The sequence below is a fragment of the Galendromus occidentalis genome, unplaced genomic scaffold, assembly GCF_000255335.2.
Source record: "Galendromus occidentalis unplaced genomic scaffold, Mocc_1.1 scf7180000076872, whole genome shotgun sequence".
NCBI classification, from domain to species: domain Eukaryota; kingdom Metazoa; phylum Arthropoda; class Arachnida; order Mesostigmata; family Phytoseiidae; genus Galendromus; species Galendromus occidentalis.
The window spans coordinates 3,918-16,279 of NW_003804861.1; the positions used below are offsets into that span (position 1 = coordinate 3,918).

Sequence of the window (12,362 nt, forward strand, 5' to 3'; positions counted from 1 at the left end):
TGTGTCGGACTCGTCGACCTCTATCGTAAATGGCGCTGCCTCCGGCGGGCGTTTAAGGTGCTCCCGGCTTGAGAACGTTTGTCAATCCATCATGTTTGAGCTCGGACAAATGTCCGTCGATCTCCCTAAGCTCTCGTTCGACGATGAGGTGACGATCAAGTTCTGAACTTCGTTTGCGGTTCTTCCGGACGCGCTCTGAACCTAGCTGACTCGCGATACGACGCTGCTGCCATTGCGGTTGGAGTCTCGAGCCGATATATTGCCGGCATACCCTGACATCTGTGAGAGCCTTGAGCCATGTGATTCGTCGCGTCAGACGAGTGACATCAGCGTATACGGGTGGTCTCGGTGGGCTCTTGGCTCCTATTATCCAGATTGCTCAGTGACTCGAAGCGAGCACAATCTACGGCGCGGTACACTTCTGCTACCACAGAAGTTGAGTCGGAGGAATATGTTTGCTGCTATCGCAGGCTGAGCCACCCAAATCTCAGTGCTCTATGATCGGCTGATGATTCATACGAGAGCTGAGAGCCATGTCATGCCGACATCGACGACAATATCCGACGGCAATTTTGACTTCGAATTTTGCGCCTCGGCGATCGCGCAATGCCACAGGCACAGGACTTACCTCTTTTCGTAAGATCCTGTCGGAAGGGATCGTACGGGAAAGGTGTGAATTTTTTTCGAGTCTTCTCTTCTGCGTCTATATGAATTTAAGAGGACTCATCATCAAGCTACAAGCCAGAGAAGGAAGAAGACCTCTTCATCATTCCCTCAATGAAAATGTGATTCTCCGACAGGCAAGGCTTCGCAGAGAATCTCACCAACTCGAAACTCATTGAATGAGAAATGTGTGAATCTTCGCGGGAAATTGTGTCTGCGGACATATTTCCGCTTGCGGGAGCTTCCACGAGTCCATCGATCCGATGTGACAAGTGTCATAGTGAAGGCGGCGCCCGTTAGCGCGGAATGAACTTGCGGTTCCACCCGCCAGGGAGCGCTGCATGCGGTCCTCGTTTTTCTCGCCGGTTTGTTGAACAGCTGATCCCTTCGACGCGGCTCGCTCATTTGCGCGCTGGATTTCCGCGGAACAAGGAGAGCTACCGTCATCTCGAAAAGTAAGCCCGATTGGATATCTCGGTTTCCCTCGTCAACACTTTACCACCTACGCTGACGTCACTCCAAAACCGGCTGGAATGTACCTAGATTCTTCCGTTTGAAAGTCGGTACAAATTTTCCCTTCGCTGAATTTTCTTCCGAAACCTCGGTCTGTCCCAGGACTGGAACTCTTCTCCCCCGCAACCTAGAACAGATATTTGATTTCTCTGCCAAGCCGAGAGTCGAAGCTCGGCACCCATTCACGCCGCGTCCTTCCCACATCTTTTCAGATGGGACCGCCGGTAATAAGATGCGAGATCTGTGATGTGGTTTTCGGCTCGCTGACAGAAAAGCTAAAGCATAAAAACTCCCGGCTTCACCAAGACAGACTCATGCAAGAGACTGGGGTAGGTCTTCGTCTAGCTATTTCCAGAGCCGGGCTATATTGCAGATCAAGTCGATTATTTCACGAGACTCATTGTGAGAGATTTTGTTTTCACCCGTGGTGTACTCTAGCTCGCCTATCCGCTCCCATGGGCTCCATTACACGGCTCGCCCGCGGAAATTTTGAGAAATCGATATCTTGAGACATTCGCTTTCTTTGCAGAGAGAGATGCCGTCTCGTCCTGTAAACGTGAAACCCGCTCGCGTTTCGGAGGACGACAAGCTGAAGGCGGAAGCTTTCTTGAACAGTTTTCAACGAGACTACCATGTTTGTCCGGTCGGTAAAAATTTTGACGAATTCCTAGAGGAGAATAACATTAAGATCGTTCCTGAAGAAGAAGTTCCTGCCTCGTGAAAAGCTCTAGCGGACGACGTCTCTATCATTCCAATATTGTCGAGAATGGAGCCGATATTGGCGAAGCAACAATAATATCATCGCCAACAGTTATGTGCAATGAAGTTTGTTAAAGATAATAAAATATTCATCCGCCCTTCTTGAGAATGGTTTTGTGAGATTGGAAAGATCGATTCCCTCGGGTAGCTCTCGCGATCGGAATCGGAGTGGGAAAGAATGCCTGAACGGTCCTTGACCCCCCATTTTTCCGCGGCGGAATACTCTCCGGCTATCTGCAAGGCTCTACCTCTGCGTTCAACCACCACATCGAGGACTGGTACTATTCCGAGGGGGTTTTCCTCTTTCATACAATCCGTGACGATCTAACGAATTTTCGAGAATCGCGTGTGCATACATCGCTCGTTGTTCAGCCCTGTCGGAAAAAGTCGGATAAGGTAGAGAAAACACACTGCTCGACACAGACGACTCGTCAGGCAGTAACTCGCGACTAAAATTCGTCCCTGGACGCGAAATGGTCCCGGTCCCGGATCGTGAATTCAGTGGGAGAACGTCTTCGTTCTCCTCATCGGCGACATCTAGTTTTGACGGAACATGGATAGAACGACGCGAAATCTTGGTCGAGCAGATGAGCTTCACACTGGATGGACGGCTTCGCTCATATCACATGATTGGGCCTGCAAATTTTCCGCGGCGATTTCCCGCCGCATCTGCAGTATTTCGCGGCCTGCATGGATTTCCATACAGATTCACCTCGGTATGTTCCGAATAATCGTGGTGAAATCGATTCGTGGGTTAGAGGAGAGAGCCCGAGCAGGTTCCCTTGACACCGCCAGCTTTTCTGGTTGTTCCCTCCGTGCCAAATGCCGATCAGCGGGGACGAATCTGTTAGCGGACGTTCTGAGTGCTGAGGCATTCCTGAAAATTCGCACGGAGAAGTGAGAGCTTCGGCTGTGCGGAAAGCAATGATCGCCGACAGAACTTCCAGGGATCCTCCGACACTTCATATTCACAACACTCGCTATTCGACCGACCGCTATTTCTCGTCATTTTTCGGGGGGCGATGATCAGAATCTGACGATCGCTTGTAGCTCGGATCATCTTGAGCTCCGATGATAACCCTCGTAGCGCAGCAAGACCGTTGAGGAGATTTCTCCCACCGGTAGTGCGTGGCGTCTTCTCGATAATACACCAAAAAGTCAAAATTTCGGGTGGGAGTCCCACGATTTCTCTCACGAAAACATTTCCATTCACCCTCGCGATAACGCTGAACAAACCAGTCGTCCCGGAATTCAGAGAGGAACCCAGAATCGGCGACCTTTAGAAGGATCCGGAGGAAGAAGAACATTCCTTTCCGGCCGCGGGCTCGGATAGCGGAAGTAGGGCTGGCGACGAACTTTTGGAAATTGCACATCGAAGTATAAGTCCCATTGTGAGCATCCACGAGAGGGAATCAGAGGAGGACGACTCAGGCATTGAGATCATTCAGCTGTAAAGCTGACCATTGCCATGTACACGAAGTTTCCAGGGGTATTTTTTGCCGCACTATGGAGAGTTCCCGAGCTTGCCCACAGCTCAATAATTCGTTTGCTCCTCTCCGAAACGGATCGTTCCGGGGAAATCAATCTCTTCTCCCTTTTTCAGTGGAACGCCGTGAGATTGTCGCTTTTTCTATTGCCTTAACCATCCCTCGGCCGAATACGATTCCGACTGAGAGCGCAGAAAATCGGTGGAACGATCAATCCGATGGAGCACGGATTGAATACGATTTTCTCTCCTTAAGCATTCGACCTGAGAAAAAATTCTTTCCTCGGCGCACGTGATTCCATCGAGTCTGACCGCACCGGAAGTTGCCTGTATCGGAAGGCGCAGAGGAAACACCGGGTAGAGGAAAGAATGCTCGTCTGGAGTAGAGGTCGGAAATAGATCGTAACGGGGGCATACGTGCTGGAAATACGGGCTGTTAGCCGTTCGTTCTGGAGGTCGTTGCGTCGCCTTGACCTCGCTCCTCTCCTCCGACTGCAGTTCCCTCACCCAAGGGACCCTTCCTCACAGCCCGCCCCCGGAGTCCCCCTTGACGAAGTCTAACCTGACGAGAAATAGCGCTCTCGAGTCTTCAGCAAAGGACAATAACAACAGAAAGCCTTCACCGGAATGCCGCAAGGAGTGTCCAGATCAATCTTCCTGTACTAGGAGATCGAAGAGGTACGTGGCACTAGATATCCAGCGAAGCAGGACGGAATCCCCGGACCGATCACCTGCCGCAGTTCCCGCAGCTACGGATGTGACCACAGCGAATCGGTGTGAAGTGTTCGCGTATGCGCTAGAAACCACCGCAAAGCGGCACTATTTGGCAGGTGTGACCCGCGAAGACTCAGATGCATGACAATGCAGTTTTGTGAAGATGTCAGACGGTCCCTAAACGGAGAACTCATCGTCGGGTGACACAAACGTCACGTAGAATATCAAACCTCCTTGGCGGTAATTACATTCAAGTCAAGGAGCTCGACCGCGTGACCTCCTCTCGACGATTTCATCCCAGAGAAGTTCTGCGGGTTCTGACTCTAGCCCGAAGTCGGAGTCCGCTAACGGAGCGCCCGTGATCCGAGTTCCGGCCCGAGGTCATGCAGCTCTCGGAAATCTAATCTGTTCACCGATGTTCCGGCAAATGATCAAGGTGCTCCTGTGGAGCTCCTTAACCCGCAACTGCTCTCGGTGCTATTTCTTCCTGAAGCGTTCGGATCGGAGACTGTATCGATAGCTGCAGGCTCCTCGGTTCGATGTACTTTTCCGGCGGGATCTGTTGGGAGAGCTAGGCGTCGCATAGAGCACGGTCAAATGAGCTGGAGGTTCAAATCGATGCTTTCGCGCGCAATCCACACAGATTGTTCCTCTCGATATCATGCCACGCAGCCATGAAGCTTCAAACACTCTACTGAAACTAGAGGCATCGCACTCAATCTAGTCATACGTGCACGAAACAACAGGCGAGGCAGCCGCGGAAAATATGAGCCGAGCGCTCAGGCCCGACTCAATCATCGCATCAGACGTGTAACTCGCGAATCGTGGGGTCCTCTGCCCAGCCGGGTCGGGGGTACTCGGAATCGTCGTTGCGTAGGTCTCTGATGATCACAACCGACAGATACAGTGTTATCGCGGTCAATGAATCCATAAAATCCCACCCGATTGTCCGAAATGCTGCGGTCTAGCTCGGAAAACAGTGGAGGGACGGAATACTTCGGTAAATTCGCTCGGTCCTGCTCGCATGAGGCTTTGCCCTGAGGGAACTCCTCCGTTCGCCGTCTGCCGCTTCGCCCTCAACATCCGTGGAAAGTCTCTTCAGCATTGACAAACTTCCCCGTCTGCGGGCCCGGCCCCAGCGCCAGTCGTCATCGTCATCCTTTGAACATTTTTTCTCTGGTCTCCTTCTCCTGGGACCGAAATCTCGGCTTATACGCGACCAGCATGCGGTGGGCCGAGACGGAGGGCGAGACGGAGCCGGTTATACAGTAGCGCGTGCCAAGGGATGATTTGGAACAAAGACTCATCGATTCTATCCATGGATGCGAGAAGAGCAATAACGGCGTCACTCCCCCGTTGTTTACGCTCACGTAATTTGCGCTGCCATTGCTTCTGCGGTTTCGATTCGCCTCGAGATCAATTGAGCGTCGAGGGTTCACGAGGTCGGCATTGATAAATAATTCCACAGGTCCTATGCCTGGACGTCATTCCTGCTGCTCCGATGGGCCTCAGAGCTCTCGGGAGTTGACGAGGGCCGCTGCCCGCGACAGTATGATTTCCAGCATCGGAGCGGTTTGGTCCAGATTCTCCGTTCGGATCTCGCGTGGAAAGACTCAGCCCTGTTAGCAGTCAACAGTTCCGTTTGGGTTTTCCGGAACGGACTAGGGTCAAGGACCCGCTGGCCGGAGCGATCCATCCGCTCTACCGAAAATCCCTCCTGGTCCCGGGACTCTGACAAGCAGCTCGTCGGTCGTGAAGGGGCATAGCCTGGGCTCCAATGAGAATTTGCGCAGCTGTCAGAAAAACACCTCGGACTCATGCGAATTCCCTCTGCTGCCGTACGCAAACAGGGATGATTGATTACTACCCTTGAAGAAACAGTCTCGAGTCTCGACCAAGGTTGTGGAGTCGGGAAATTCTCGAATATTCCGTTTCCGCTCTCGGTGGGAATGTCCTTCCGCAGAAGCACAGAGCTCACCAAAACGGAGGTTGCGTTTGCCAACTTCTGAGCTGACCGAGCACCGAGACGCATATGAATTATTGTCGTTGTGTTGCCTGCTGCATTCGAGTTCACCGGGCTGAATCTCAGGACGTAGCTCCCTTTCGCTTGTGAGGCTATTGCAGGAAACTTTGGGGCGCTCCCCGGGAGTCATGATGTATTCATCTTTGAAAGGGAATATTCTTCCCGACCTCGAAGTTCGCTCTTGGCTCCGGGGGTCCAGCCCCTAATGAGCTGATATGGCGAGATTGAAACCTTTTCGGAGTAGACACGCGGGTCGTTCCAGAGGCCTCCAGCCGAGTCTCTTCTGAGCCGTTTTAGGATTCGCTAATCGGGAAAGCGAATGGGGAAACAATCGAAATCCAAAGGTATCCCGTCGAGAGAGCAGTGATTCTCAACCTGATGGGGGGCGGAGGGAATTCGGGTCGCTTCGGGGGACCGCGGGGCGAGGAAGCCTGAGAACCACTGCTGCGGAGAACCCATCGGACCAAATCGCTTCGGAACATCATTTGATGGGCCTCTGCTTTCTCCAAACATTTCGGATAAATGAGCTCCGCGGTTGTTCTCCCGTTTGGCCGCAGAAGAGTGAACGGATGGTTCCACTCGCTTTGGGTCCTCATCCACGCAAGACTCCCTCTGGAACACGGTCTGATCCTTTGATCGGACAATCGAGTCATTAGAAACGAGAGACTCGGAAATTCTTGAGTCGGAATCGCAGTAGAGATTTGGGGACGGGCCCTAAACGTTTCGGACACTTTCGAAGACTGCTCGATTAAATGCCGGCATATCTTGGTTCGACTCTATCTATGGACTCGATCCACGGAAACCTTACGAACGTTGCGTTCCTCCACAAGAGCTCAGACCAATTCCTTTTGAGGTGATATTCTGCCTGCTCGATGACGTGACTCACCTCTTTCGTCCGAGTTCGCGAGCAGACTCGCCAATCGATTACCCCAACGGCAGCCAGATCCCCTCGCGACAAGTGCAGATGATCACCTCCATTCGGGAAATCGATCGGATTCTCTCCTTGGTGGCGAATGATGCGATGTTGGATTCAAGATGCAATTCCTCTCGCTTTCTGATACACCGCGCGATGCATTTTTGAGCAGATTCGAGTGGGAACTCTTGCCAAGTCTGTCCCCCGAGAGTCCGCTTGATAGGTCAGCTTCCTCTCGAGCGAAAAGGAGATCTGACGAAGCAGTGCGGGGATCTCCGTGCCCAGATTACTAAGACTTTTCTCGCCAAGAGATCGAAGAGAGGCGAAGTACGCAGGTTAAGCTTTTCCTGAGATGCCGTATCGTAACCTGCATGCCCCACTGCCGGGGACGTGTTGCTAGGCAAAGGCGCGAGAGAAGCCGAGGGAAGTCGTTTTAGGGGTACTTGCGTTCCCTCGAACTCGCTAATCGACTTTGGGAACAAGGAATGAGACCGAGAAACTCCCGGAGGCGTTGAGCATGGAAAATTTGAATATTTATTCTGTGGAGCGAAAATTCGTCGCATTCCCGGTTTCGGAAGTAGCTGCAAAGGGAAAGAAAGCTCGGTCGGAGGGAGATCCCTGATTGGAGGGGGACGCAATTTCCGACAGTGCGAATTCACCATTACCAACGGGCAGCTAACAAAGACCAATCGTACACAGCCCAGTCCTTACGACAAACACTGGTTCCGCCGTTCGAGGGAACGTGACAGTTCAGTGGAGGCTTGGCGCGTCGTCAAGGCGGTGTGCATGGTGCCGCCTTCGATAGCACAAATGTCCACAATTTGCTCGAGTTGTTCGTTTCGCTGTCGTCAACTCCCTTAGGACTCGAGCAAGCTCCTGCGGGCGTGAGGCCGCTACCATCGGAGGGCTTACACGCGGCTCGGCTGTTTTAATCCAAGCCGAGAAAAGAGCTTCTTGCAAGCGCCGCGATTGAGCTTTTCTCCCCGAATAATCAGGTTAAACGAGTTTCCAATCACCCTGAGACTGGATGGCGGCCTGTGCAGCTCTTTTGTTCGCCGTCAGGTTTTCGGCTGAGGAGTGGGGCTCTGACTAAATTGAGCTCCTGTAATGTATGTAGAGCGTCCCTAGGAGCCACCATAGTTCAGAACAAAAACGGATCCCGGAAGGTCGGAGCCGACCTCTCGCCGCAGTGAAAGAGAAAGATTTGAGGCTTCAGTCGTTTTCTCGAGGGGCGCGTCGTCCGTCTCTGTAGTCGTGAATCTCCTAATGTGGAGCGGACGGATCTTCCGTGAACGAGTCAATCTAGCCTTCATCGATCGGCGTCGCTTCACGTGAATGTCCCGATGAACGACATCACGTTCTCTTGGCCGCGTGGCTCATGAATAGCCGGCGATCGGAGCCAGAAAGACACTTGACACCGTCGATGGCCAAATGGGGTTGGAGTCGCAAGCTCGTTGGAATCCGGAACACATCGCATACCAACAGAGAGGAACACCATCCAAGTCTCGAACGAACGGGATCGAAGGATCGAAGGACCGAACTGAAGCGAAAGAATCGTGTCGAGCGCACTTACGGGGAATCTCAATCTCTCCGTGTTGCCGGGTCTGTGAGCGCTCTGTCGAATCGCATCGTTGACCCCGACTCCGTGCTCCCCCATCCCGAGCGTCAAACCTGAGACGGACAGAAGGTCCACCCTCGGCGTTGCGGCACCAGTTGAAATATAATTGCGTTCGACCTCTCACACCGTTCGGGGAGATATTGGTTTATCGACCTATATCAATATCTCAGAACCGAGGAAGCGCAATAGAATTCTCGAGATGGTCTTCGGCCAGCACATCCGGATTCTCCGCTCTCCGCAACAGACAGCGACGGAACGATCGAAGATTACGATCTACGGTCTAGTGGTGATCAGTTGTGGAGAGAATTCCAGCCTTCCTGACCACGGATATCACGGATCGACCCGAATGTCCAGACGAGCGGGTTCTGGCGGCGGATCTCGCGAGAGATTAGAATGGGGAGTGGGCGAAGCTTGTTGGAAAGGTTTTATTCGTCTCTTATCTGTATTCATCATCCACTGTGGTTTAATTTGTTTTGTTACCATCTTTATAATATATTGTGCTTTTCAGCAGCTCCGTTTCTTCAGCCAATTAGCACTTCGTTAAGATTCTGACCCACGGAGGGACAGACGAGCTCGAAACAGCACCGTCATTGCAGACGTCCGTCTCTGAACTGTATATACATTCCACAGCTTCTTTCCACCACTTCGCTCTTTCATTCATAGTCGTCACAATGACATTGATCGTAATGAGAATGTTGCCGACCACAAATAATCATCAAAGTTGGACGATCACCTCGATTGATCTATTCTCCAGGGGAACAGTTAAATAAGATCAGCCACGTTCGCGGGCATTTCTTCGATATCGGTGTTGTAGAACGACTCGATATCCTTGAGAATACGTCTGTCGGCCTCTGAAATGAAGTTGATCGCGACTCCCTTCCTGCCGAAACGTCCTCCACGACCGATTCGGTGAATGTAGTTCTCCCTGTTGGTGGGCAAGTCGAAGTTGATGACAAGAGACACTTGTTGGACGTCGATACCTCGGGCCAGAAGATCGGTGGTGATGAGTACTCTTGACGATCCGGAACGGAATGCCCTCATAATTAGGTCACGCTCAGGCTGTAGCATGTCACCGTGGAGGGCGGACACGGTGAAGTCCTTCTTGGTCATCTGATCGGTGAGCCAGTCGACCTTCCTGCGGGTGTTGCAGAAGATCACCGCCTGGGTGATGGTCAGTGTCTCGTAGAGATCACAAAGAGTGTCGAATTTCCATTCCTCTTTGGTCACGTCGACGTAGAACTGCCTGATACCATCGAGGGTGAGTTCCTCCTTCTTGACGAGGATACGGATCGGGTTGCGCATGAAGCACTTCGTCACCTCCAGCACGTCGAGCGGCATCGTGGCCGACAGCAGGATCACCTGAGTGCTCTCACCGAGGTTCTTGAAAACATCGTGGATCTGATCCTTGAAACCCCGGGACAACATTTCGTCGGCCTCGTCAAGGACGAACATCTTGATATGATCGGTGCGCAGAGCACGTCTCTGAATCATGTCGAAGACACGGCCGGGAGTCCCGACAACGACGTGCATACCCTTCTCGAGGTTGCGGACATCGTCTTTGACATTCGTTCCACCGATACACGCATGGCACTTGGCGTTCATGTAGTCGCCAAGAGCGATCACGACTTTCTGGATCTGCTGAGCCAGCTCCCGAGTAGGCGCGAGAATCAGAGCCTGACAGTAGGGATCCGTGATGTCGATTTGCTGAAGAATTGAGATCGAAAACGTGGCGGTCTTGCCAGTTCCTGGATGGAGGGAATGGAGGAAGACGTTACTTGTCGGCTCGCCAATCTTTGGTCGAGAGAAAAATAGGACTCGAAAAACAACGAATCTGAATATGAATCCATCTCCGCCAAGTTCTCCAAACAAACCTGATTGGGCCTGGGCAATGACATCGTTGCCTTCGACGCACGGCAGAATAGCTCTCTGCTGGATGGCAGACGGCCTTTCGAAACCATAAGCGTAAATTCCTCTCAAGAGCTCTTCACGAAGATTCATGTCATCGAAGCTCTCGACGACTTTGTCATAATTTGACTGTAAGAAAAAATATACCAAGTTCAGCGACAAACGTCAGGAACAGTCAAGCGCGTGCGCATCTCAACCGACCGAGGATCGAGGCTCGGAAGCCGCTTCGAAAACCAATAGCGAAATCACGGGGAGTGAAAAATATCGAGAAGGAAACAGAAAAATTACCTCGATAACACCATCGGGATCCATCCCAGCAGCTCCCGTGGAACCTTCCGGGAATCCAGCGGACGGCTCATTATCCCACTCGTGAGACCTGTAATGAGGAGAAGTGGACATTAGAATCGGGTCCGGATAATTCAGAACGATTTACATATTTGGAGTTTGCGCGCGACTTCAGAAGCACACTCGTAACTTCATACTCGATGGGGAGAGGGCAGGCGAGGGAGATGCCCACTTAAGTCTTGTGGTTTGCGTCGGAACGCCGGCTATGAAGTTCCACCGCGGATTCCACGGCCGAAAATACTCGTCGCTGCGTGGATTATGTCTCTGAGCATCTGCTCGGGGCTTGAAATCGAAGAAGGAGCGGATATCCGGAGCCACCGCTTCTTTTTCCAGAAAATAGAGACCCCCAGAGGGCGGGATTCCTTCGGCAAACTCTGATTTCGTCGGGATTAGATCCCTCAAAGGGGCAAGTCCAAATACGATGAGTCATCTTTCGAAACTTGCCATGAGATCGCGTTCGATAATAGTCGCGATGCATCTACACGAGCGCTTGGGATTCTTATGCGCCGCGTGAAAAAAGGATTGCCGGTAGCCGAAAAGGCTGCGCTGCCCGTTCGAATGGCCGGGCGAGCCGACACAGTAATGACTACTCCAACACTAGGCCTAGGCGGGCTTTCGGTGTTTAGAGTGAAATGAGATGAAAAACACAGCGATCGCGCCGTGGAACACGATCACGTCGCTCCGCGAGAAAAATGCTGACGAGCCGATGCCGAAAATCTGCGACTTTCGGAGGAAATCCCGAAAATGCCTCGACAACGCGGCCTGTGAGCTCTCACGTGGGGCAAAGGTGCCGGTTCGAGTGAAATAGATGCGAGAACTTGACGCCTCCTAAAGCGGAGGCAGCGGACGTCGGGACCGGCATCGAGCTAACCGCGTCGCGACGCAGCAGTTCGCGTAAAACACTCACATTTTCACCAAATTCACTGCAGTTGCAACGGCAGAAACCCGAACAATGTCGGAAAAGAACAGTAGGCTAGATGAATTTTAAGATGGCGGCTCCGGTGGCTCTCCGCTTGGGCGGTCGGAGCGCGCCCGGCGCGGCAAATTCGAATCTCGGGCATAGATCACTTTCTCGATTCGTTTTGTGCTGTGCCGAGGTCCTGCCGCGAACATTGTTTGCGGCGCTTCTCAGTATTCTAGAAACAGAAATTTGAGACACTCAGCTATTTTTGAGAGCGTTTACCCGAAATTTCGAGATGCCACAGGCGCCGAGAAAATGCAGAAAGTCTTCAAAAAGCGATCTTTCGCATCCATTCGAAATGGGGGACGGGGGAGCAGACTTCGTGAGGAATTCCCCTTCTAGTAGTAGCTTGTTTGCAGAGGTCCCACCTCAAAGAACTCATTCAACCCTGCCGGGACTTCCCCGGGACAGAGCCTGTCGGAGAGAGCCATAGTGTTCGACATTGCTTGTGAATTTCGCAGC

General features: G+C 52.3%; 1 protein-coding gene and 1 long non-coding RNA gene across 2 annotated transcripts; one reads left to right on the forward strand and one right to left on the reverse strand.

Moving 5' to 3' along the window:
* The first annotated feature begins 1,023 nt into the window (after window positions 1–1,023).
* LOC100905856 (uncharacterized) lies at window positions 1,024–2,028 on the forward strand. The gene is made up of 3 exons (XR_001951151.1): window positions 1,024–1,118; window positions 1,389–1,505; window positions 1,706–2,028. It is a non-coding gene; the product is annotated as an uncharacterized LOC100905856 (long non-coding RNA).
* A 7,063-nt stretch (window positions 2,029–9,091) lies between these two features.
* On the reverse strand, window positions 9,092–11,912 carry LOC100906004 (eukaryotic initiation factor 4A-I). Its single transcript, XM_003740293.1, has 4 exons — window positions 11,847–11,912; window positions 10,883–10,970; window positions 10,561–10,723; window positions 9,092–10,434 (listed from the first exon to the last, which is right to left on the reverse strand). Coding segments are annotated over exons 1-4 (1,236 nt in total). The 5' UTR covers window positions 11,849–11,912; the 3' UTR covers window positions 9,092–9,451.
* Between the last annotated feature and the right edge of the window lie 450 nt (window positions 11,913–12,362).

Excerpts from the sequence above, each read along its gene's own strand:
- LOC100906004 (XM_003740293.1), bottom strand. Across the intron at positions 10,724-10,882 it reads ATCCCGATGGTGTTATCGAG|TCAAATTATGACAAAGTCGT; the intron begins GTAATTTTTCTG and ends TTTTTCTTACAG. Across the intron at positions 10,435-10,560 it reads CATTGCCCAGGCCCAATCAG|GAACTGGCAAGACCGCCACG; the intron begins GTTTGTTTGGAG and ends CCCTCCATCCAG.